This window comes from Hypanus sabinus, chromosome 3, assembly GCF_030144855.1.
Source record: "Hypanus sabinus isolate sHypSab1 chromosome 3, sHypSab1.hap1, whole genome shotgun sequence".
Classification (NCBI taxonomy): Eukaryota; Metazoa; Chordata; class Chondrichthyes; order Myliobatiformes; family Dasyatidae; genus Hypanus; species Hypanus sabinus.
In genome coordinates, this window is record NC_082708.1 from 188,442,979 (window position 1) to 188,470,185 (window position 27,207).

Below are 27,207 nucleotides of genomic sequence, written 5' to 3' on the forward strand. Positions count from 1 at the left end.
AAGTAGACCATTCGGCCCCTCGAGTCTGCACCGCCATTCTGAGATCATGGCTGATCATTCACTATCGATACCCAGTCCCTGCCTTGCCTTGACCCCATATCCCTTGATTCCCCTATCCATCAGATATCTATCTAGCTCCTTCTTGAAAGCATCCAGAGAATTGGCCTCCACCGTCTTCCGAGGCAGTGCATTCCACACCTCCACAACTCTCTGGGAGAAGAAGCTCTTCCTCAACTCTGTTTTAAATAACTGACCTCTTATTCTCAATCCATGCCCTCTGGTACTGGACTCTCCCAACATCTGGAACATATTTCCTGCCTCAATCCTATCAAATCCTTATTGCTTATTTATTTATTATTTTTTTGTACCTGCACAGTTTGCTGCCTTTTGCATATTGGTTGAACGTCCAGTTGGTGTGGTCTTTCATTGATTCTCTAATGGCTATTATTCTAATTTATTGACTATGCCCACAAGAAAATGAATCTCAGGGTTGTTAAAGTGACATCTATGTACTTTAATAATAGAATTACTTTCAACTTTGAGTTAGGGATCAGTTTAGGGTTTAGGGACAAGGATGATGGGGGAGATCAGGGGCAGTAAATGAAGACTCTGGGCAGAGTTTGTCCAGATTGAAGCATTTTGCAGGCAAATATCCCAGAGGTCGTGTTGGCAGGCACTGAGACCAGCAATCTCTAAGTTGGTGAGTCACAAGGGCCACTGACCCCTCCCCCTCCCACACTGGGTTCAGAGATCGTTCTGAATCCAGAAGTTGAGGCCCAAAGGTCAAACCTGGTGAAGTTCAGAGGCAAAGCCGAAGGTGTAGGTCAAGAGCAGGGAGAATCCGGTGTCAGAAGTCTGAAGGTTGAAGACCAGCGATAAAAAGACCAAAGGAGTCACAAGGACCTGAAGGAGTCATGAGGGCCAGCGGTCGAGGCCCAAAGGTCAAACAGATGATTGGCGAGTCCTGGGCAAAGTACAAATTTGGAGGCCCAATGTCTGAGAGTCTGTGAACCCAGAGACCAGAGGCCTGAAGGTGGTCTGTCCTGAGGTTGGAGGCCTGGCTGTGTGTGTGTGAGTGGGTGGGTGGATGGTAGGGTGGGAAAGGGGTCTGTTTTGCTGTTGTGTTGTTCTACCAAACAGAGTAGACATGCTATGTTGGTGCTGGAATAAGAGGTAACTCTGTGGGCTGCCCCTCAGCATGCCTACGGGTGTGTTGGTTGTCAATGGAAACAGTGCATTTCACTTAATGTTTCACTGCACATAAATAAGTCTGGAATCTGAGCATCCTCATCTCCTACCCAGCAGGTAGATTGGGCAGCAGCCAACACAACTGACCTGGATATCCTGGGGCTTGTTCGGGAGCAGTTGTTTGCTCGCCCGTTTCCTTTTCTTCACCCCGTGGACCACACTGGTTGACGGTTTCTTTGGCAAGCTGGGAGGCTCAACACCCGGGGTCCCAGGTGAGGGTTCGACTTCATCGCCCGTGGCCAGAGGATCTTCCGTTTCCTCGTCTCCCTCGCCAGCAGTGTCTGCAGAGAGACACGTGAGGAAGTTAAGCCTAGAAGGTGCTGTATGCAATGCACTTGAGTTGGTCATATAGGAAATGTATCATTCTGGAGAGACTGGTTTATTATTGTCTCACAGTGAAAGGCTTTTCTGGTATACTGTCATTACACAGGTCACAGGTCACAGGTCATTACACAGGTATCAGGTCATTACACAGTGTACTGAGGTAGAACAAGGTAAAATAGTAACAGAATGCAGAATAAAGTGCTAGAGTGGCAGCTGCAGATGGAGTGGAGATGGAAATGGATTACGGTGCAAAGGACCAGAGGGGTGCAGGCATTAAAAAGGCAGAGAAGGTGGAGGGAATTATGAGGGGCTAGCATAAGGTTGGGGCAGAAGAGCCTCCTATGCTGCAAAAGTTCTCTGATTCAATGAAATGAACTCTGTCATAGGTGAAGTCCTCTGTGTGTGTCGTGGAGGGAGAGCAGGGAACAGGCAGGGTAAACACTGTGACCTGGGTCCAATTTTGCTGCTGTCTGTAAGGAGCTTTTCACTCATCCCATGACCACGCGGGTTTCAGAGAAACATAGAAACATATGGGCTGATCGGCCTAAATCTGCTTCTATGTCTTATGTCCTCTTTGCAAAGGGCATGATGAGGTAGACTGGGAGGCATGGCGGTAAGCACTACAAAGGGCATTCAGAATAAATTCAGAATAGAATAGAGAGGTGCAATATGATTAGGAATAGTCAGCATGGCTTTGTCAAGGGCCAGGTCATGTGTTACGAGCCTGATTGAATTGTTTGAGGATGTGACTAAACACATTGATGAAGGAAGAGATGTGGATTTCAGCAAGGCGTTTGATAAGGTACCCCATGCAAGGCTTATTCAGAAAGTAAGGAGGCATGGGATCCAAGGGGACATTGCTTTGTGGATCCAGAACTGGCTTGCCCACAGAAGGCAAAGAGTGGTTGTAGACGGGTCATATTCTGCATGGAGGTTGGTGACCAGTGGTGTGCCTCAGGGATCTGTTCTGGGACCCTTACTCTTTGTGATTTTTATAAATGACCTTGATGAAGAAGTGGAGGGATGGGCTAGTAAGTTTGCTGATGACACAAAGGTTGGAGGTGTTGTGGATAGTGTGGAGGGCTGTCAGAGGTTACAGCGAGACATTGATAGGATGCAAAACTGGGCTGAGAAGTGGCAGATGGAGTTCAACCCAGATAAGTGTGAGGTGGTTCATTTTGGTAGGTTAAATATGATGGCAGAATATAGAATTAATGGTAAGACTCCTGGCAATGTGAAAGATCAGAGGGATCTTGGGGTCCGAGTCCATAGGACGCTCAAAGCAGCTCCGCAGATTGACTCTGGGGTTAAGAAGACATACGGTGTATTGGCCTTTATTAATCGTGGGATTGAATTTAGGAGCTAAGAGGTAATGTTGCAGTTATATAGGACCCTGGTCAGACCCCACTTGGAGTACTGTGTTCAGTTCTGGTCACCTCACTACAGGAAGGATGTGGAAACCATAGAAAGGGTGCCGAGGAGATTTACAAGGATGTTGCCTGAACTGGGGAGCATGCCTTATGAGGATAGGTTGAGTGAACTTGGCCTTTTCTCCTTGGAATGATGGAGGATGAGAGGTGACCTGATAGAGGTGTATAAGATGATGAGAGGCATTGATCATGTGGATAATCAGAGGCTTTTTCCCAGGGCTGAAATGGCTGCCACAAGAGGACACAGGTTTAAGGTGCTGGGGAGTAGGTACAGAGGAGATGTCAGGGTTAAGTTTTTTACACAGAGAGTGGTGAGTGCGTGGAATGGGCTGCCGGCAACGGTGGTGGAGGCAGATACAATAGGATCTTTTATGAGACTTTTGGATAGGTACATGCAGCTTAGAAAAATAGAGGACTATGGGTGAGCCTAGTAATTTCTAAGGTAGGGACATGTTTGGCACAGCTTTGTGGGCCAAAGGGCTTGTATTGTGCTGTAGGTTTTCTATGTTCCTATGAGTCTGCTCCGCCATTCCATCATGGCTGATTTATTATCCCTCTCAACTCCATTCTCCTGTCTTTTCCCCATAACCTTTGACACCCTTACCTATCAACCTCACTTTAAATATACTCAATGTTTTGACCTCTACAGGCATCTATGACAATAAATTCCACAGATTTACCACCCCCAGGATAAAGAAATTCCGTGGATGAATTTCTCAATGAATTCCACAGGTTCACCTCATTTTTCTACCTGTACCTGACCCTGTGACCCTATGATCTGTACCACACACAAAGTGCTGGAGGAACTCAGCAGGTCAGGCAGCCTCTATGGAGGGGAATGTAAGTGGACTGACTCTTCCTTCCCGTAGAGGCTGGCTGACTGGCTGAGCTCCTTGGGCATCCTGTGTACACGTTGCTCAGGATTCCCGGCATCTGCAGAATCTCGGGTGTTTACCACATTCTGTTTTGTTTTCACTACTTCAATATATGAAATGATCTGTCTGGATGGTATGCAAGGAAGATCTTATCGGTACATGTGACCACAATAATCTAATTACTAGTGACTGATTTCACTAATCTGATTTGCCCACACTAAAACCATATCCTCCTCTGCTTTGCCTGTTCCAATGGCTGTCTAAAAGTATGTTAAATGCAGTGAATGTTTTTGATTCCACCATCACCTCCGGCAGGGCACTGCAGACACCAATCATTCTCTGTGCAGAAAAAGCTTAAATCTTAAATCCCCTTTAAATCTCCTTCCTCTTGCCCAAACCTTTCTCTTTTATATTAAATAAACCTATATACCATAATCTATATTCAATGTGTTGCCTGTACCTAGGTTCCTTTGATGTTGCTGCAGGCAAGTTTTTCATTAAAGATCAAAGATTAGCTTTATTTGGCACTTGTACATCAAATTTCAAAATTCCAACTACAATTATTGTACATGTTATACAACCTTGTGATTCATCTCTTTACAGGCAGCCACAAAACTAAGAAACCCAAAAGAACTCATAAAAAACACAACAGGTGTGTTAAATCCAGCCGCAGGATTGCCTCAGTAATATGCACGTGAATAAACTGCACTTGATTGCCCCCTTTCACCCCAGTCCTGATTAAAGGTCTCGGCCTCAAACATCCCTTCCGTGGATGCCTCCTGAGCGACCGAGTTCCTGCAGCATTTTGTGTCTGTTATTCTGGATTCAGGCTGAATCTCTTTCATTTGTTGTTGACCAGAAGAAACTACAATCTACATTTAGTGGATTTGATGAATCAAGGACAGGGGAAGCAGACAAACCAGTTGTCTCTGTATTGCCCCGTTTTGTGGACTCTGAACTGATTCCTGCTCTGGGATAATCTAATCAGAGCAACTGAATGTGGACACAAGGAACTTCAGGTGATGACCTGCTAAACCTGAGACCATTCTGAGATGAGTAACTACTTATTATGTAAAATGCCAGACCTACCAATGAAGAAATCTGTAATCTCATTAGACTCTGTCTGGGTCACTCATTTAACTGGTTTAGACCAGTCAGAGTTGAAAGACACAAATGCACAAGGTTGACGTGGGCAGAACCTTGAAACAATTTTGGTTGTAGCCCTGTATAAGTAAGGTTACAGTAAGAAAATGACCCAGGTAGGTCAGGTGACCTTGAGCCAGTGGGATGGAAATCCACCAGTCCAACTGACGAAGGAAACTGTAAGGGTCAGGAGCTCCAAACATGCAGGGGCAATAACTCTCCTCCAACCATCGTGGGTAAGGAGGACCCCACGGACACATGGAGATCAGGACCACAAGGAACGGCCAGCATAGACTCCTTTCCTGGGTAATACCTTTTCTCCTCATTGACTGCTCATGGAGAGTCAGGAATTCAAGTGGGGTGCACACAGGTAGTCAGTTTGTGAACCCATGAGCTTTTTAGTTGAGACAATAAGTTACTTGTTGGTAAATACAAACTCTCTTTGCCTCACTGATTATTATTACAGGGGGGTGATCCTTGAAACGTTGTGTACCTGATTGGTCCTGTATTTCACCGTACATGTGCACATCACAATAAACTCGACACAACTTGATTTGACCCTTTTGTTTTTGATGCCCCTAGCTCATCAGAGAGATCAGCTTGGGCGTGATGGGTTGAAGACGGACCCTATGGTACTCAAAACAACCGACTGAAACCCTAACCACTAATTACTATTCATAATTCTTTGCGAGGCTTTGTTTGGTTCTTGAAGGTAAGGGTTAAGAAATGTGAATGGTTTCTGTGGGACTGCCTTTAATCCCATTGGAATGTGCCATAAATTCCTTTCCTATTTCTCTTGGCTCAGCGACTTGTACAAGGCTTCATGGAAATAAACAAATTTTACAGGGAGCAGGAGGTTAGTGTCTGTCTTGCTCCATTAAGAACGAGCTGAGAAACATTAGCTCAGTCCACCACAGAAACTAAGGAACAGAAGTTAATATTTGCTAGAATTATTAACTAGAGTGTTACCTGGATTTTAGCACCTAAGTTACAGGGAAAGGTTGAACAAGTTAGGTCTTTATTCTTTGGAGCATAGAACGTTGAGGGGGGACTTGATAGAGGTATTTAAAATTATGAGGGGGATAGATAGAGTTGATGTGGATAGGTTTTTTCCTTTGAGAGTAGGGGAGATCCATACAAGAGGATATGAGTTAGGGGGCAAAAATTTAAGGGTAACACGAGGGGGAATTTCTTTACTCAGAGAGTGGTAGCTGTGCGGAACGAGCTTCCAGTAGAAGTGGTAGAGGCAGATTCGGTATTGTCATTTAAAGTAAAATTGGATAGGTATATGGACAGGAAAGGAATGGAGGGTTATGGGCTGAGTGTGAGTCAGTGGGACTAGGTGAGAGAAAGCGTTCGGCATGGACTAGAAGGGCCAAAATGGCCTGTTTCCGTGCTGTAATTGTTATATGGTTAATATTTAGCAAGTTATTACCTGCTCTGAACTCTGCCCTGCAATTTGTCCTTGGTTGGAACTACAAGACCTGTAAGCAAACTAAAGGTACTACAAAGTTCAAAGGTCATTTGTTATCTAAGTATGTCTACTTTACACAACCTTGAGGTTCGTCTGCTCCGGACAGCCACTGAACCCACTAAAACAATAGAAGACCGGCCAACACCCAACGTGTGGAGAGAAAAGAAACACAAATCGTGCAAACAATACAAGTAAGCAAATAGCATTCAGAACTGAAGTTTACAAAAGTGAGTCCGCAGCTGATTCAGAAGCCCGTTAGTTGCAGGCCACAGACTCAGTTTTGTGCAGGCATGTGTAAACTTCGCCGAGCAGAGAGCTGAAGTTCAGTGTAGAGATGAGCAAACCTTATGGAGCAGAGAGCTGAAGTTCAGTGTAGAGATGAGCAAACCTTACAGAGCAGAGAGCAGAAGTTCAGTGTAGAGATGAGCAAACCTTACAGAGCAGAGAGCTGAAGTTCAGTGTAGAGATGAGCAAACCTTACAGAGCAGAAAGCTGAAGTTCAGTGTAGAGATGAGCAAACCTTACAGAGCAGAGAGCAGAAGTTCAGTGTAGAGATGAGCAAACCTTACGGAGCAGAGAGCTGAAATGATTCATCCCTCGGCTCTGGCCCCAAACTATGGAGATTAACCTTGATATGTTGAATTCTCGACTTCCTGACTAACAAGCCACCATCAGTTAGGATAGGCAAAAACACTTCATCTTCTCAGTATTATTTATTAACTTTATTTTCAGTTTGCAGAGATTGTCTTCTTTTGCACATTGGCTGTTTGTCAGTCTTTGGGTGTACGTTTTTCATTGATTCTGTTGTATTTCTTTGTTCTAGTGTGAATGTCTGCAGGAAAATGAATCTCAAGGTAGTAGTACATGCTGACATATACTAACCAAACTGTTCCCACAACCTACGGATTCACTTTCAAAGACATTTCATCTCATGTTCTCGATGTTTATTGACTTTTTTTCTTTTGTACTTGTATTTGATGCAAATTTTCGTTGGATGCAGTTTTTCATTGATTCTATTGTGTTTCTTGGATTTGCTGAGAATGCCCACATGTAAATGAATCTCAGGACATATATGTATATTGATAATAAGTTTACTTCAAACTTCTAACATACATACTTTGATAATGAACTTACTTTGAACTTTGAACTACAACCACATTGATGCTCCACAAGGTTATATCATCAGACCCCCTCTCCACTCCCTGTACACTCATTGCTGTATGGACAGATTCTGTTCTAACCCCATCTACAAATTCAAATAGTGTACTGTGTGGTTGAGAGAGTTAAGAGCTTCAAATTCCTAGGTCTGAATATCACCAGTAGTGGAAAATGGAATTCCTTAACAGAGAACGCCTATGCATGACTTTGTTTAATGTGGGGAGGCTGATTCACGGGCAGCCACCACATGGTCCTTGACAGATCTGAGTCTGGGTCACATGGAATGGAATTCAAGATATCTGGGGACCCTTCACTGCTACAGCCTTCCTCCACCTTCACTGCCAATGTGATGTGTTATCATCTTCTTCCAGCTTCACCAATCAGGTCTTAGTTAGATCCCTCTTTGTCTGGAACCACCCTCTTGACATCACCATGGGTGACCCTACCAGGAACTAAGCACAGATGGCTGAACTTCAGACGCCATCGCTCATAGGATCTCAAGGCTTCACACACCTCTCCACCACTACAAGGTGGCGATCCTCACAGAAGACATTACCGGTTGCCTATCCTGGTCAAACCATATTGAAATCACAGCCAAGAAAAGCTCTACCTCCTCAAGAAGCTAAAGAAATTTGTAATGACTCCGTCAACTCTTACCGACTTGTATTGATACACTATAGAAAACTACAGAGAATTGTGGACTCACCTCAGCTTGTCACAGAAAGCAGCATCCCCTCCATAGACTCTATCTATACTTCTTGTTCCCTCAGTAAAGCAGCCAACATAATCAAAGATTCCACCACCCCAGACATTCTCTCTTCTCCCCTCCCCTTGCATTTTATCGTTTACCTGCTCTGCACTCTCTCTGTAGTTGTTAAACTTTACTCTGCATTGTTATTGTTTGCCATGTTCTCTCTCAATGCACTGTGCACTGATCTGATCTGAATGAACAGTGTGCAAGGCGAGCGTTCACCTGTATCTCTGTACACGTGACAATAATGAACCAATCCAAAAGGTGTTGCATTTTTGGGAGGACAAGTTCAGGTGCAACTCTCACAGTGACAGTGGAGAGTGCAGAGAACAGAAGGGCCTTGGAGTACAAGCACATGAAAGTCATATTGCAGGATTTTTTTAACTTTAGCAATCCAGGGGGGTGTAGGCCCTTCAGGCCCTTTGAGCCAGACCAGCCCAGCAACCCCACAACCCTGATTAACCCTAACCTAATCACGGGACAACTTACAATGACCAATTCACCTTCCGGGTATGCCTTTGGCCTGTGGGAGACACTGGCCACCCAGTGAAAACCCACGCTTTCCACGGGGAGGACGTACTGCTTACTGAACAGTGCCAGGTTTGAACTCCAAACTCTGGCACACCCCAAGCCGCAAAGCGTAACACTAACTGAGGCAGCCCAGATAGACAGGATGGTGATTTTTGACACACTGGCCTTTATCAGTCAGGGCATTGAGAATAGAATAGAGTCATAGAAAAGTACAGCATAGAAACAGACCCTTCAGCCCATCCAGTCAATGCTGACCATGAATCTGCCTAGTCCCATCTACCTGCACTCAGACCATAGCCCTTCATACACCTCCCATCCGTGTATCTATCCAATTTTATCTTATATGTTGAAATCGACTCACATCCAACACTTTCATTGGCAAATCATTCCATATTCTCACCACCCTCTGAGTGAAGAAGTTCTACCTTATGTTCCTCTTAAACATTTCACTTTTCACCCTTAACCCATGACCTCTAGTTGTCGTCTCACCAAACTTCAAGGGGGAGCAAAAAGCCAGGTTCCATTTGCTGTGAGCAATGTGTCTAGAGTGAGCAGTTTCAAGTTCCTGGGTGTCAAGATCTCTGAGGATCTGACCTGACCCCAACATATCAATGTAGTTATAAAGGCAAGACAGCGGCAATACTTCATAAGGACTTCGAAGAGATTTAGCATGTCAACAAATATACTCAAAAACTTCTATAGATGTACCGTGGAGAGTATTCTGACAGGCTGCAACACTTTCTGGTATGTTTGTAGTGGGGGGTGGGGGGCTACTGCATAGGACCAAAAGAAGCTGAAGAGGGTCATAAAGTTAGTTAGCTCCATCTTGGGTACTAGCCTACAAAGTACTCAGGGCATCTTCAAGGAGCAGTGTCTCAGAAAGGCAGCGTCCATTATTAAAGACCTCCAGCACCCAGGGCATGCCATTTTCTCACTGTTACCATCAGGAAGGAGGTACAGGAGCCTGAAGGCACACACTCAGCGATTCAGGAACAGCTTCTTCCCCTCCGTCATCTGATTCCTAAATGGACATTGAACCCATGGGCACTACCTCACTTTTTTTTAATATACAGTATTTCTGTTTTTTGCACATTTTAAATCTATTCAATATATGTATACTGCAGTTGATTTACTTGTTTATTATTATTATTTTATTATTATTATTATTATTATAAATATTGTTATTTTATTTATTTATTTTCTCTGCTAGATTATGTATTGCATTGAACTGCTGCTGCTAAGTTAACAAATTTCTCGTCACTTGCCGGTGATAACAAATCTGATTCTGATGCAGGACCTTGTCAAAGGCCCTACTAAAGTCGGTGTAGACAACATCCACTGCCTTGCCTTCATCCACTTTCCTGGAGTAAGTTCCTCAAAGAACTCTATAAGATTGTTTAAAAACAATTTACTACACACAAAGCCATGTTGACTATCTTAATCCGTCCATGTCTATCCAAATACATTTATCTGGTCCCTTAACTCCTTGAACACACTTTGCAGGACCTCATCATCCATCATGCCTATGTCATTGGTACTAGAATATATGAATCTATCTCTTTTAGATCAATGACCCCCCCTTAGCACTACGTATTGACCTGTTGTCAACATTTACACATTGCTCTTTCTTGCTGTGACATGAATACACCAGTTAAAGCCATCTCCCACATGCCTGCTCCGATTGAATTAATAAATAGTTGTGCACAGACACTACAAATTGGCGACAAGGATGGGATCATTAACAAAACACCTACCAAACCTTATGCCACTCCACAGGTCCAGAGGCACTATCCTGAAAGATATGTACAGCTTGCTATTCAAAAGACTGAACCCTTAGAACTGTGAAGTTAGTTATGGACTGTTATTGTGAAAGCATGTTTATTTGGAATATGGGTTTATAAATTGGAAATTGAATGTTTTGTATATACTCTATACTGTTTATGTTGCATTAACCTAAAGGGGGAGGAAGTGCAATGAATATATCCATTTCTTTTCGAGCAATGATTCCCCCCACTTAGACTACATCCAAACACAAAATTAAGCAAATGCATAAAGTTACCAAGTTTAAAACAGAATCAGACAACATAGAGTCTGACAAAGGAGAGCTGTCATGTCTAGAACTGCATAGATAGATCATATATTATGAGATAGATCATAATATAACATGGATTGCAATAAATGTGTCTGGTGTAAAACCAAAAATGGAGCTGGATACAGGGTCAGCTTTATCGATAATTTCAGAGGGTGACTACAACAGACTGTGTTTTAAAATACCATTAGAGAAGACCTCAGTGATGTTAAATTCCTACACAGGTGAAAAAGTGTCTCTCAAAGGCAAACTGAAAGTGAAGGTGACGTATGAAGGCCAAACACAGCAATCAGAGTTTTATGTATTGAAAAGTGACGGCCAGCATTTTTCAGAAGTGAATGGTTGAGAAAATTCCAAGTAGACTGGCACTCAGTCAAAGCTCTAGTGTGACATCAATAAGCAACGGTAGTCACAGTGGCAGTGCTAACCAGAGTGTCACAGCTGCTCAATGCAAATGAGAAGGTGTTTGAGAAGGGGACTGGCAAACTCAAAGGCATGAAGGCCAGAGTTAGACCAGATGAGACAGCAACCCCAAGGTTTCATAAAGTGCATCCAGTGCCTTACACACTATGTCATAAAGTGGATACTGAACTGCAGAGCTTGGAGGCATCTGGAATTCTCTCCAAGACTGAGTGAAGCGATTGGGCCATGCCCTTTGTCCCTGTGATCAGCAAAGGGAAGTCCGGAGCTGTTCACATATGTGGGGATTTCAAGGTGAGTATCAGCCCGGTTCAGCACACTGTGTAGCATCCCCTGCTACGAATAGAAGACATTTTTGCATCCTTGGTAGTTGGGGAGAGGTCCTCAATGATTGACTTGTCACAAGCTATCTGCAAATGGAGACTGAGGAGTCAAGCAGGAGTCAAGCTGACAATCAACACTCACTCAGGACTGTTCCAGCATAATTGTCTCACCTTTGGTGTTGCATCAGCTCCAGCAATTTGGCAAAGAGCAATGGACCAAGAGCTCCAAGATATCCCAGGAACACAATGTTACCTTGATGACATCATCGTGACTGGCAAGAATGATGAAGAGCACCTCCAGAACCTTGGTAAAGTGTTTACCAGGCTGAGTCAGTCTGGTCTCCACACAAAGAAAGAGGAATATGAGTGTTTCAAGAATGAAATCTCATACTGTGGATATGTCATCGACAAGCATTGTTCATATAAGTCACAAGAGAAGATTGAAGCAATGCTTCAGGCACCCAAACCGGAAAATGTGTCACAACTCGGGTCATACTTGGGCCTTGTAAACTAGTACCACTGGTTCTCCTAAACATTGCTTCAGTGCTGCATCCATTGAATGCTCTGTTACAGACAGGAGCAAAGTGGGAATGGTCAGAAAGATGTGAAAAAGCATACAAGGAAACAAAAAGACTAATAACATCCAATGAACTGCTCGCCCTTTATAACCCAGCCCTGCCCATCAGACTGGCATGCGACATGTCCCTTTGTGACATCGGAGCCATTTTGTCACACAGATGGATCTGCTTCAAGGTCACTAACGAGCGCAGAACACAACTACACGCAGATTGACCAAGACACCCCTAGTCTAGTATGGGGATTAAGGAAGTTCCACCATCACCTCCACAGACAAAAGTTTACACTAGTGACAGATCACCAGGCTCTTGTGCCTATTTTCGATTCCAGGAAGGGATTCCAGTGATGACTGCTACTAGTTACAATGTTGGGCACTGTTCCTTGGAGCCCACTCTTATGACACAGAGTTCAAGAGTACCACACAACACAGCAACACTGATGGCTTGTCACGTCTTCCACTACTGGCAACTGAAGAAGAGAAGTCTTCATACTGTGACCCAGCAGAAGTGTTCCACACTGCATTGGTGGACCAGTTGCCGGTAACAAATTCTGAAATGCAAAGGGAAACAAGGAATGACCCAAAATTGTCAAAAGTTTATGAAACCTCCATGCAAGAATGGTAACCCTGTTTCCGGGGTTCTCAGCGAGATGAGACCAACTGTCAGTATGTCAAAGAACGCTGATGTATGGATCTCATGTTCTTCCCTCTAAACTGCACATCAGAGTGTTGGAAAATCTGCATGAAGGAAATCTGGGGCAGTCAAGGTGAAGAGTCTCACTGTTATCTATCAGAACAGATGAACAGATTGCAGATTTGGCCATTATCTATTGGAATAGATAACAGATTGCAGCCTTGGCTAAAAGCTGTTCGGGATGCGAAAAAGTCCAAATACACTCTCACAGACACCGTTACACCCGTGGGAGCGGCCGTCATCACCATGGCAAACAGTACGTTTTGACTTTGCTGGGCTGTTCATGGGCTCCAGGTTTCTGATTGCTGTTGATGCTTATTCAAAGTGGCCGGAGGTTATACCAATGAAGTCAACCACCCCAGCAAAGACTGTCTTCACTTTGAGGACTATCCTCGCCAGAAATGGTTTACCAGAACAAATTATGAATGACAAGGGACCACAATACACTTCAGAAGAATTCAGATTCTTTATGAAGAAAAATGTCATCAGACATTTCAAGTCAGCTCCTCACCATCCAGCAATGAATGGGTTAGCTAAAAGGTTTATCCAAACCTTCAAGAAGTCCATTAAAGTGATGGACAAAGAGGACATTTCTCTACAGCACAAGGTGGACAACGTTCTTTTCGTGTACCGGAACTCTGTTCACGTGATGACAAATCAAACACCTGCAGTGCTGTTCATGAACAGGAATCTGAGATCTCGCATAGACCTCCTGAAACCAGATCTACAGAGGGAAGTGCAGAATGAACAGTTCAACCAGTTGCCAAGTAAAGCAGCAGGTTGGACAGGAAATCCTATCGTGTGATTACCGAGAAGACAAGTGGACACCCGGTAGGATGGCTACAAGAACTGGACCACTGATGCACACAGCAGATGTCGGAGATCAGACACGGAGACGTCATGTGGACCAGATACTGGAAGCTCAACTGAAGAACACATAGTCATTTGCATCCGACAAGATGGACATGTTACAGTCACTGGACCTACCTCTCAGTGATGATCATGTCAGTGACAGCAATGTGACATTGGAACCCGAGAACGTTGCCTTAGACAAGACACTTACCAAACCTGATGCCACTCCACAGGTCCAGGGGGGCTGTCCTGAAAGAAAGAGCACGCTACCCAAAAGACTGAATCTTTAGAACCGTGAAATTAGTTATGGATTGTTATTGTGAAAGCATGTTTATTTGGAACATGGGATAATGAACGGTAGATTGAATGATTTGTACCTGTGCAGTTTCATGTTGCATTAATCCAAAGGGGGAGGATCTATTTCTTTTAGACCAATGGTTCCCCTTAGCACTACGTATTGACCTGATGTCGGCGCACGCTCTGTTTTCTACACGCGTGCTTTGTTTTCTCTGTCTTGCTGCAATGTGAATACACCAGTTAAAGCCATCTCCAAATGCATGCTTTTACTTAATTTTAATTATGCAGTGTGCAGGCACACTACACATGACCTTTGGCTGTTCACCCTTCCACTTAAGAATGCTGTAAACTCAATGTGACATGTCCCTGACCCTGGCACCCAGGAGACAGCAAACTATCCAGGAATCTTGTTCTCATCTACAGAACCTCCTTTTTGTTCCCTAACCAAAGAATCTCCTATCACAACAGCTCACATCCTCTCCCTCCTTCCATTCTGAGTCACAGAGCAAGACTCAGTGCCAGGGACCCAACCACTGCAACTTTCCTTTGCTAGGTCATCAGCCCAACAGAGTTCAAAGTGATATACCTGTTGTTGAGGGGGATGGCCACAGGGGTACTCTGAAGTGGCAGCCTTGTCCCCTCCTGACAGTCACCTGTGATCTACAACCTGAGTTTTAACACCTCGCTGTATGTCCTGTCTATCAAGCCTCAGCCTCTCCAATGATCTGGAATTTATCCTGTTCCAGCTTACACTCTTTAAAATGGTCTGTTAGAGGCTGCTGACGGATGTCCTTCTTGCAGTTACAATCATCGGGGACACAGGAGATCTCCCTGCCTTCACACATCCCACAAGAGGTGCAATCCACTATCCTGTCTGGCAATCTAGGAGGTTATGTTACAGTTGCTCAAGACACTGATGGATTATAGTGTTCAGTTCTGGTTGCTCTGCTATAGTCTTAGAGCAATATTCATCTTTACTCATCCATGCCAACCAAGGTGCCCGTGTAGGCCACTCCCACTTTCCCACATTTGCCCCATATCCCTCTAAACCCTTCCCATGCATCTACCTGCGCAAATGCCTTTTAAACGTTGCCAATATACCTGCCTCAACTATACATGACTACCCTCTGTGTGAAGGAGTTCCCCCTAGATACCAGATTAACCTTTCCAGTCTTATCTTTAATTTAACTTATTTATTGAAATACAGCCCTGTCTTGAACCTATGCTCTCTAAATATATTTCACCGGGGAAAATTTTGTGTACATTGACCCTATCTGCACCACTCAAGATTTTAAACACTTCTAAAGACCACCGTTCAATTCCCTATGCTCCCATAAATAAAAACCTAGCATGCCCAATCTCTCCCTATAATCAGGCCCTCAAGTCCCAGCAACATCCTTGTAAATCTGCTTTGCACACTTTTCAATATAGGGATGTCTTTCCTAAAGCTGTGGAACCAAAGGACCATGGACCATAAGACAAAGGAGAAGAATTAGGCCATTTGGCTCCTTGAGTCTGCTCCACCATTCTATTATGGCTGATCGCTTTTTTCTCCCCCTCCTCTCCACACCCCACTCCCCAGCTATCTCCCCATAACCTTTGATGCCATGGCCAATCAAGAGCCTATCAATTTCTGCCTTAAATACACCCAATGACTTGGCCTCCACAGCTGCCTGTGGTAACAGATTCCACAAATTCACCACCCTCTTGCCAAAGAAATTTCTCCATGTCTCTGTTTTAGTTGAACATCCCGCTAACCTGAGGCTGTGCCCTCTTATCCTAGACTTCCCCGCCATGGGAAACATCTATGCTGTCTAGGCCTTTCAACATTTTGAAAGGTTCCAATGAGATCCCCCCTCATCCTTCTGAATTCCAGCAAGTAGAGACCCAGAGCCATCAAACGTTCCTCGTATGATAACCCTTTCATTCCCAGAACCATCCTTGTGAACCTCCTCTGAACCCTCTCCAATGTCAGCACACCTTTACTTAGATTAGGAACCCAAAACTGTTCACAATACTCAAGGTGAGGTCTCACCAGTGCCTTTTATAAGGTCTCAGCATCACAGCTCTGCTCCTATTTTAGAAATGAAATTAATGTTAACATTGAATTTGCCTTCCTCACCTCTGACTCACCTTTGGGTGTTCTGCATAAGGACTCCCAAGTCCCTTTGCAGCACATATTTTTGGATTTTCTCCCAGTTTAGAAAATAGTCTGCACATTTAGTTCTTCTACCAAAGTGCACGATCAACATTGCATTTCATTTGCCACTTTCTTGCCCATTCTCCTAATCCGCCTGTTTCCTCAACACTACCTGCCCCTCCGCCAATCTTCATATTATCTGCAAACTTGGCAATAAAGCTATCGATTTCATCATCTAAATCATTTATAATCAGCATAAAAAGAAGCAGGTCCAATACTGACTCCTGTGGGACACCACGAGTCACTGGCAGCCAACCAGAAAAGGATCCTTTTATTCTCATTCACTGCTTCCTACTAAACAGCCAATGCTCTAACCATAAGAACATAAGAAATAGGAGCAGGAGTAGGCCATCCGGCCCATCGAGCCTGCCCCACCATTCAATAAGATCATGTCCATAAACCCAGCTCCATCTACCTGCCTTTTCCCCATAACCCTTAATTCCCTTACTATGTGAAAACCTATCTAACTGTATCTTAAATATATTTAGTGAAGAAGCCTCAACTGCTTCCCTGGGCAGAGAATTCCACAGATTCACCACTCTCTGGGAAAAACAGTTTCTCCTCATCTCCGTCCTAAATCTTCTCCCCGAATCTTGAGGCAATGTCCCCTAGTTCTAGTCTCACCTACCGATGGAAACAACTTTCCTACTTCTATCTATCTATCCCTTTCAAAATTTTGTATGTTTCTATAAGATCCCCTCTCATTCTTCTGAACTCCAGAGAGTATAGTCCCAGGCAACTCAATCTCTCCTCATAGGTTAACCCCTTCATCCTTGGTATCAACCTGGTGAACCTCCTCTGCACTGCCTCCAAAGTCAGTATATCCTTCCTCAAGTATGGAGACCAGAACTGCACACAATACTCCAGGTGTGGCCTCACCAGTACCCTGTATAGTTGCAGCATGACCTCCCCACTCTTGAATTCAATCCCTCTAGCAATGAAGGCCAACATTCCGTTTGCCTTCTATTATTCCTTCCAAAGTGGATGATCTCGCATTTACTAATGTTCTATTCCATCTGCCAGATCTTGGCCCACCGTGCCAGTAACATTCCTGTAATACCGTGGGCTCTTAACTTGGTAAGCAGCCTCACGTGTGGCACCTTCACACGTCAAATGCCTTCTGAAGATCCAAATATAAAACATCCACTGCATCCCCTTTATCTATCCCACTTGTAATCTCCTCAAAGAATTCCAACAGGTTCGTCGGGCAAGATTTTGGAAGAAGCTTATTTTGGATTCCAGACCTAACCAGTTCCCCTCTACCACCACCCTCCTCCATCTAGCAGAATTAGTTCTTACTCTTAATAATTTCTCCTTTGGTTCCTCCCAATTCCTCCGAATCAAAGGTGTAGTCATGGGCTCCCATGCCTATACTGGTATCTGTCCCCCACTTTTCCTTCGCTACATCGACAAATGCATTGGCATTGCTTCCTGCATGCATGCTGACTTCGTTGACTTCATTAACTTTGCCTCCAACTTTCACCCTGCTCTCAAACTTACCTGTTCCATTTCTGACACCTCCATCCCCTTTCTTGATCTTTCTGTCTCCATCTCTGGAGACGGCTTATTTACTGATATCTACTATAAGCCTACGGACTCTCACAGCTACCTGGACTATTTCCTCTTCCCACCCTGTCTTTTGCAAAAATGCTATCCCCTTCTCACAATTCCTCCGTCTCCGCCGCATCTGCTCTCAGATGACGCTTTTCATTCCAGGACGAAGGAGATGTCTTCCTTTTTTAAAGAAAGGGGCTTCCCTTCCTACACCAATAACTCTGCTCTCAAACACATCTCTCCCATTTCACGCACATCCACTCTCACCCCATCCTCCCACCACCCCACTTGGGATAGGGTTCCCCTTGTCCTTACCTACCACCCCACCAGCCTCCAGGTCCAACGTATAATTCTCCGTAACTTCCGCCACCTTCAACGGGATTCCACTACCAAGCACATCTTTCCCTCCCCCCCTTCTGCTTTCCACAGGGATCGCTCCCTACGTGACTCCCTTGTCCACTCATCCCCCCCCCCCCCATCCCTTCCCACCGATCTCCCTCCTGGCACTTATCCTTGTAAGCGGAACAAATGCTACACCTGCCGTTACACTTCCTCCCTCACCACCATTCAGGGCCCCAGACAGTCCTTCCAGGTGAGGCGACACTTCACCTGTGAGTCGGCTGGTGCGGTATACTGCGTCCGGTGCTCCCGGTGTGGCCTTTTATATATTGGTGAGACCCAACGCAGACTGGGAGACCGTTTCGCTGAACACCTACGCTCGGTCTGCCAGAGAAAGCAGGATCTCCCAGTGGCCACACATTTTAATTCCACATCCCATTCCCATTCTGATATGTCTATCCATGGCCTCCTCTACTGTCAAAATGAATCCAAACTCAGGTTGGAGGAACAACACCTTATATACTGGCTGGGTAGCCTCCAACCTGATGGCATGAACGTTGACTTCTCTAACTTCCGTTAATGCCCCTCCTCCCCTTCTTACCCCATCCCTGACATATTTAGTTGTTTGCCTGTTCTCCATCTCCCTCTGGTGCTCCCCCCCCCCTTTCATTCTCCCGAGGCCTCCCGTCCCATGATCCTTCCCCTTCTCCAGCTCTGTATCACTTATTTCGCATTTCCCCCTCCCCCCACTACTTTCAAATCTCTTACTATCTTTCCTTTCAGTTAGTCCTGATGAAGGGTCTCGGCCCGAAACGTCGACAGTGCTTCTTATAGATGCTGCCTGGCCTGCTGTGTTCCACCAGCATTTTGTGTGTGTTCCTCTCTGATTTAAATTGTCAAAAATGATGCATTTCACTGTGTTTTGATGTACATGCAATAAATAAAGCTAATATTTAATCTTTAAAATCCTTTGGCTTTATGGTCTAACAAAGGTATTTGAGAAGATGGGGGAGGCATTAATGAAACAAAAGGAGCTTCTCTGATGCAGTGAGTCTGAATGACCAAATGCGGTAGTGAGGCAAGGGTTAAAATCAGAGAGGGTACTTTGTCTGTGAAATGCATTATTCAGGGCAAGACTGTGGAACAAGAAATAATTTTGAAAAAGGATAAAACTGAGCCAAAATAACTGCAAGAAGAAGCTGCCGGTTGCAACACGAACAGCCGGAAAGAGTGAGTCATCTGGACTTGCCGGATTCATTATTGAGTCCACAACGTACCCAGACGGATGATGAGATGCTGGAAATTCTCAGCAGGTCAGGCAGCATCCGAGGGACGGAAGGAATTTTTGACATTTCGAATCCTGATGTAGGATTTCGGCCCAAAACATTGACTATTCTCCCCACCCCACCGCCACAGGAGTTACTCGTCCTACTAAATCCTTCCCCTTAATTCTTCTTTGTGTACTTTCCAGCTTCATCACTTATCCATCCAGAGGCCCCTAACAGTACTTCACGTGAAGCGACTCTTCACCTACACGTTTGTCAAGGCCTCTGTCAGGTTGGAGGAGCAACACCTCATATTCTGTCTGGGTAGCCTCCAACCTGATAACATGAACATCTGTTTTTTTTATAATTTCTCCTCCCTCCCTTCTCTCTTCTGCCATTCCACATTCTGGTTCCCCTCTCACCCCTTCCTTTCTCCTTACCTGCCTATCATCTCCCTCTGGTTCTTCTCCTCCTCCTTTTTCTTTCACCACCCACGCTCCTCTCCTATCAGATTCCTCCATCGTTGGCCCTTTATCTCTTTCATCTATTACCTTCCACCCCCATCCACCCACCTTCCCATTCACCCGGTTTCACCTATCACCTACCAGCTTGTACTCCCCCTCTCCACCAACCTTCTTATTCTGGCTTTCTCCCCCTTTCTTTCTAGTCCCGATGAAGGGTCTCGGCCCAAAACGTCGACTGATTTATCCCTCCATAGATGCTGCCCAACCTGCAGAGTTCCTCCAGCACTGTGATTTCCAGCAGCTGCAGAATCCCTTGTGTGTGCCGCTTGATCTTTTAGGAATCTCCTTTCTCTTATCTGCCATGCCAGGTTCTGTAGGCTTATTACAAGTCAAAGGGTGCCGAGGGAGAGAGCACGTCCCTTTAAGGATCAATGGTAACGTGGAAAAATATATAGATGAGTGAGGTCTGAAATTAATACTCCTTGTCTGTGTTTGCCATGGATAAGGACTTTGAAGCTAAAGGGTTCAGGGGAGGAGACAGTGCAATTATGGAGCCTATCGCCATGAGGAAGGAAGAGGTATTGGAGGCCCCAGAATGAAGTAAGGTGGATAAGCCAAGTGTATCCTGGGACATAAACACAAGAGATTTTGCAGATGCAGGAAATGAAGGGTCTCAACCTAAAATGCTGACAGTTTATTCCCTTTCACAGATGTTGCCTGACCTGCTGAGCTCCTCCAGCACCTGCAGACTCTCTTGTGCTCCTGAACCTTTGCTGTTAGGCTGGGCACAGCTACATTCTGGGGGACTGGGTCTTCCGGAGGTTTCATATATAAAGAGCGCACCGTGGGATTGTCAGTAACTTTCCCCCACCCTCCACACCCCACGTTCCACCACGTCGTCATCTCACCAGTGAGAGTGTCTGTATCAGGAGACCCCGTTGTCACTGGCAACTCAGGCTGAGCAGGTGGGGGCATTAAGGGTACAGCCCCCGGAGGTGGGATGTACGAAACCTGTAGAACTACGGTGGCCTGGAAAGGACAAGAAAAGCACAATTAATCAAGTTGAACAAGGAATGGGCATTCGAAAAAGAAGCAAGGAGAAAGAGTTAGACATCACAAGCATTAGTCTGTCTCACCATTTTCCTTCACTGTCTTCATATCGAACATCGGCTTAAAGCCCAACAGTCTATCACTCCATTCTGACAGAGGTGTACAAGATGGTAAGATCAGGTGGGCAGCCAGAGAATTTTCCCCAGGGTGGAAATGGCTATTACATGGGGGCATAATTTTAAGGTGATTGGAGGAAAGTTTAGAGGGGAATGTCAAAGGTAAGTTCTTTACACAGAGAGTGCTGGGTGCATGGAACACCAGGCCAGGGTGGTGGTGGAGGCAGATACATAAGGGACATTTAAGAAATTCTCAGATAGGCACATGGATGAGAGAAAATTGAAGGGCTATGTGGGAGGGAAGGGTTCGGTTGATCTGGAGTAGGTTAAGAAGTCAGCACAACATCATAGGTTGAAGGGCCTGTACTGTGCTGTATTGTTGGATGACTTCTATGAGCTTTTATTTGGAAAGTTACAAAGGTTAACTATCTTTTGTGTGAAGAATTTCTCCCTATCTTTGTCCTCAGCAGCCAACACTTTGATCTGAGGCCAGTGACCCCTATTTCTAGACTCCTCAGTCAGAGACCATGTGGGAGAACAACATTAAACCATATGGGAGAACAACAAGACCATTTAGTCCATCGAGTCTGTTCTGTCATTCAATCCACTCTATTCTCCCATCTTCTCCACATAACCTTTCTTTACCAATCTAAAATCTATCAGTTTCAACCTTAAATACACCCAATAACTTGGCATCCACGGTTGTCCATGGCAACAAATTTCACAGGTTCATCAGTCTCTGGCTAAAGAAATTCTGCCTCATCTTTGTTCTAAAGGGGAGTCCTCTCATTCTGGGAGCGTGCCCTCAGATCCTACTGGAAATATCCTCTCCATGTCCACTCTATCCAGGCCTTTCAGCATTTGGAAGGATTCAACGAGATCGCCCCTTCATCCTTCTGAACTCCAGGCCAGGCCAATAACCGTCAAATGCTCCTCATACATTAGTCTTGCTTGTGAACCTCCTCTGGATACTCTCCAGCACAAGCACATCCTTCCTTTGATAGGGGACCCAAAGAACCTCCAGCCTGGAAGAAATTCAGTAACTTCAATGAGAGCTGCTCTAATTCCTCAAAATGTATTTTATTTTATACAAAGATACAGTGTGGAGTCGGCCCTTCCGGCTCTTCAAGCCCAACACCCCAGCAACCCCCGACAAACCCGATTAACCCTAACCTAACCGCAGGACAATTTACGAAGACCAACTGACACACTCGGTACATCTTCGGACTGTGGGAGGGCCCAGAGCAAACCCACGCATTCGACGGGGAGGACGTACAGAGGCTCCTCACAGAATGACATCGGAATTGAGCTTCAAACTCCAGAGCGCCCCAAGCTGTAAAAGTGCCATGCTAACCGCTACGCTACTGTGGCACTGGAAATTCAAGGTAACAGTCCAGTCTCCTCGTTCCATAAGCCTACCATCTCAAGAACCACTTTGACAAATAGTTACTGCACTCTCCCAAAAGGCAGTCCATCCTTTCTCAAATATAAGGGCCAAAGTTAAACGGAACATAAAACACAGAAGCTGGCCCTTGCAGTTTATGGCCCAGTTAAGTCTCCCTGGACCCTGACAGTGATCCGGTTAACACAAAGTTCAGCATGCAACAACCTGAGCCAGAAACAACTGGCATCAGCAGAAGAATGTGCTGATGAATGTAAACTAGTAAAGACTTGTGTCTGTCTAATTGAATCAGGCTCTTTGATAAAACATTGAGGAGGGCACTGTCGTCGATCTTCTGTGCGTGAATTTTTGAAAAGCCTTTCACAATGCCCTGTATTGTCAGAAAGTGTGAGCAGAATCGTTCCCCGTGGGATTAGATGGCTTGCAGCGGCAAAGAGCAGGACCTCAGTCTCGTCGTCCTTAAAGAGAAAGTTGACAAGGATGCTGAGGAAAGGTAGAATAGGTTCGGACTTTATCCTTCGAACTGTAGGAGAATGAGGGGACATTTGATAGGGGTATACAAAATTATGAGGAGTGTAGATACTGTAGGGTAAATGCATGTCATAGCTTTCCTCAAGTTGGGTGAGACTGGAACGAGAGGTTACAGTTTAAAGGTGAAAGGTGAAATATTTAAGGAGAACCTGAAGGGGAACTTCTTCACTCGGAGGGTGCTGTGAGCGTGGAACGAGCTGATAGTGGAAGTGATGGATGTGGACTTGATTTTAATGTTTAAGAGATGTTTGGATGAGAGAGGTATGGAGAATTATGATCCAGATATGGGTTGATGGCACTAAGCAGAAGACTAGCCAGCACAAACTACATGAGCTGAAGGGAGTTTGATGGGACAGTGTGGAGGGAGATTCACTCTGTGTCTGACCCCGGGTGTGTGTGATGGGACAGTGTGGAGAGAGCTTCACTCTGTGTCTGATCCCAGGAGTGTGTGATGGGACAGCATAGAGGGAGTTTCACTCTGTGTCTGACTCTGGGAGTGCGTAATGGGATGGTGTGGAGGGAGCTTCACTCTGTGTCTGACCCCGGGAGTGTGTGATGAGATGTAATGGGGAAGAGGGAGCTTCACATTGCTTCTAAACCATGGTGTCCCTGCCTTGGGAGTGTGTGATTGGACAATGAGAAATGAAAAGAGATACTAATCAAGTGGACAGATAAGGCTTCTTTCCCAGAGCAGAAATAAATAAGCAAGGGGATGTATATTTAAGGTGATTGGAGGAAAGTATAGTGGGAGTGGGTGTCAGAGATAAGAATTTTACACGGAGAGTGGTGGGTGTGTGGAACACATTGCCAGGGGTGGGGGTAGAGGCAGGTACATGAGGGACATTTAATTCACTCTTAGATAAACACGTGGATGATGGAAAAATGGAGGTCAAGGTTGGATTGACCTTAGAGTAGGTAAAAACTTGGGCTGGGTAACAGCTTGTTCCCCCAGGCTGCCACACTTCTGTCTAACTGTTCTGCTGCTACACAGCACCCCTCTGAAAACCCCCCCACCCCACTCACTCCCCAATTCATAGAACACTCTCATCCTGCACTGGTCACTTCTCATCTTTTATTGCTGCTGTTTCACATATTTATACGACTGCTTGTTTAACTATAAAAGTGTCAGTAACATTTTGCTGTCTCACATAAACATATACCTTGCACTTTATGTCAACCTTTTGATCTTCAGGCAATGCCACTAATATTATTTTGTGACTGTATCCTGCTGTGTGTGACTACTGTACACATACTGTGTTTTGCACCTTGACCTTAGAGGAACGGTGTTTCATTTAGCTGTGTATATGTGTATGGTTGAACGACAATAAACGTGAAGTTGAATTTGAAAAGGTCACCACAATTTTGTGGGCTGAAGGGCCTGCGCTGTGCTGTACTGTTCTACGAGCCTCGGAATTTCCCAACCCTGAGTCAGCATGGTGACAGCTGTGATCCCACCTGTACGTGTCTGCGTGTTTCTGTTCCAGTGTGAGTGAGTACCAGACGTGTAAACTCTTAAACCCCGATGGAAAGGGCAAACAGCTGGTGAAAAAAACAATGAAAAACAAAGGGCCTTGAAATACTATAACGTGGGATTCTGCACAAGCAGAGGGATCTCCCAAAGGTTTTTCCATTGGAGAACAGCAGCCAAAAGCTGCTCTGCACCTGTAGGAGAAACTTACTGCAAATGGTAATGGAGGGAATGAGATCCCAGGATTCAATGCTTTTGTGAAAGGTCTCTATTTAAGCAGAACAGTGACCTCCGTGTGGAGAATTGAAGGCAAATATGCAAATATGTTGGGTCTTGATGCTGACACCAGTGACTTAAGTGGGAGGAACACACACACAAAGAACATTAAAACATAGGAAATGGGAGCAGGAGTCGGCCATCTGGCCCGTTGACCCTGCTCATCCATTCATTAAGATCATGGCTGATCTGACCATGGACTCATCTCCACCAACCTGTCTTTTCCTCATAACCCTTAATTCCCTACTATGCAAAAATCTATCCAAACTTGTCTTAGATATATTTACAGAGGCAGCCTCCATTGCTTCACTGGGCAGAGAATTCCACAGATTCACCGCCCTCTGGGAATAGCAGTTCCTCCTCATCTCTGTCCTAAATCTACTCCCCTGAATCTTGAGCCTATATTCCCTAGTTCTAGTCTCGCCTGCTGGAGGAACTCAGCAGGTCAGGCAGCATCTATGGAGAGGAATGAACAGTCAATGTTCCAGGTTTATCATGCTGGAGGAAAGAGAAAAGGAGGGTTGTGGGAGGAGAAGTATTCGACTGATCGTCGAGGAGGTTCAAAGGTTAGCTCAATGTTGTGGTGGAAAGTATTGCAGACCCATTGAAGAACCTGCAAGATGCAGCAAAGCCTACGGCTCACATCCAGAGTCTCAACATCCTGCTGCGCACTCAAAGGGCAGTGACATGATGCAGGACATCCGTGGATGTTGGGCTGCCCCAGGTCAGTGGGTCCCACGACTGGATGTCCATGTGAGGAGAAGGCACAGGGACAGGTGAGTCAGGGAGCCTGACTTTCAGGTCAACAGTTCGGGAGTCCTATCATTGGACACTGAAACCAAAGATCGAAGACCGAAGGTTGTTTGAAGTCCAGACGTCAAACCTAATGCTGAAGCCTGGAGACTAGAGACTGGAGGCCTGTGTTGGGTTTGCTGGACTCTCCACGATGATGTGCGGGTGGGAGGGAGGGAAGTGGTTTGTTTGTGCTGATCTGTTTTATTGGGTTCTGCTGGGAATTGTGGGTACGTTGTGTTGGTGCCAGTATGTGTGGCGATATTTGTAGGCTGCCCCTAGCACATCCGTAGGTGTGTTGGTTGTTTACATAAATGACACATTTCACTGTATGTTTCGATATACATGTGATAAATAGACCTGACTCTGACTCTGAATCTGGTAAACTGCTACACATGTGAGCAGGCCAACATACTGTAGTTAACACCATTTCTAGTACAACACTTGATTTAAACAACAATAACAACACCACCACTGAACATTGAAATAAGGTTACAATTAATTGAACGGTGCTGGGGGAGAGGGGTCACTCAGGGATAGTGTGAGGGAGCTGGATTAACATCAGTGGGGATACAGTGACAGGGTGCTGGGAGAGAGAGGTCCCTGAAGGAGCTGGGTTAACGTCAGTGGAAATACAGTCAGTGACACAGGGTGCTGAGGGAGACGGGTCTCTGAGGGATGGTATGGGGAGCTGGATTAATGTCAGTGGAAATACAGTCAGTGACACAGGGTGCTGGGGAAGAGGGGTCACTGAGGGATGGTGTGAGGGAGCTGGATGAACGTCAGTGGGGATACAGTGACAGGGTGCTGGGGGAGAGGGATCCCTGAGGGAGCTGGATTAACGTCAGTGAGGATACAGTCAGTGACAGGGTGCTGGGGGAGAGGGATCCCTGAGGGATGGTGTGAGGGAGCTGGATGAACGTCAGTGGGGATACCGTCAGTGACAGGGTGCTGGGGGAGAGGGATCCCTGAGGGAGCTGGGTTAACGTCAGTGGGGATAGAGTCAGTGACACAGGGTGCTGGGGGAGAGGGATCCCTGAGGGATGGTGTGAGGGAGCTGGATGAACGTCAGTGGGGATACAGTGACAGGGTGCTGGGGGAGAGGGATCCCTGAGGGAGAGGGATCCCTGAGGGAGCTGGATTAACGTCAGTGGGGATAGAGTCAGTGACACAGGGTGCTGGGGGAGAGGGGTCACTGAGGGATAGTGTGAGTGATCTGGATTAATGTCAGTGTAGGCACTTACAGAGCGAGTGGGGGCCTACGTGCTTACCCCAGTGCTCTGTTTCTTCGTGTCCAGCAATGCCAGATTGTAGTTGGCCATCAAGTGTGGGGAGCTGAGCACATCGTTGAGGGTGGTGTGGACTTCTCCCAGAAACCTACAAAATCAAGAGCACTCTGTGAGCACAGGGTTGGATTGTTCCTCCTTGCACTGCCGGCTTTCCCCGTTCCTGCATAAACACATGAGGGGCAGACACGGTGAATGCGCACAGTCTTCAAAGTTTCAAACTACATTTGTTATCAAAGTGTGTATGCAGTATACAGCCCTGAGATTCGTCTGCCCACAGA

The 27,207-nt window shown here is 45.5% G+C and overlaps 2 protein-coding genes across 9 annotated transcripts in view; one reads left to right on the forward strand and one right to left on the reverse strand.

The window, feature by feature from the left end:
• The window catches only part of dysf (dysferlin, limb girdle muscular dystrophy 2B (autosomal recessive)), a 400,698-nt gene that overhangs the window by 296,438 nt on the left and 77,053 nt on the right, over positions 1-27,207 (reverse strand). For all 6 annotated transcript variants that reach the window (XM_059965797.1, XM_059965801.1, XM_059965798.1 and 3 more), the window contains exons 4-6: positions 26,912-27,017; positions 20,914-21,034; positions 1,336-1,529 (exon numbers count right to left, since the gene is read on the reverse strand). In XM_059965797.1, the coding sequence (XP_059821780.1) occupies positions 1,336-1,529; positions 20,914-21,034; positions 26,912-27,017 (421 nt within the window). The remainder of the gene's footprint in view (positions 1-1,335; positions 1,530-20,913; positions 21,035-26,911; positions 27,018-27,207) is intronic.
• LOC132391972 (uncharacterized) lies at positions 4,580-20,899 on the forward strand. 3 transcript variants are annotated; one of them, XM_059965829.1, is made up of 3 exons: positions 4,580-6,506; positions 10,145-10,300; positions 11,248-20,899. In XM_059965829.1, exon 3 carries the CDS (start codon positions 17,738-17,740, stop codon positions 18,854-18,856), a length of 1,119 nt encoding a protein of 372 aa, XP_059821812.1. In that variant the 5' UTR covers positions 4,580-6,506; positions 10,145-10,300; positions 11,248-17,737; the 3' UTR covers positions 18,857-20,899. The 3 variants fall into 3 exon arrangements, 2 of the variants coding, with proteins under 2 accessions (XP_059821812.1, XP_059821813.1); XR_009511399.1 differs by lacking the exons at positions 10,145-10,300; positions 11,248-20,899 and adding an exon at positions 7,318-10,047 and having other exon boundaries at positions 4,580-6,521; XM_059965830.1 differs by lacking the exon at positions 10,145-10,300 and having other exon boundaries at positions 4,580-6,521.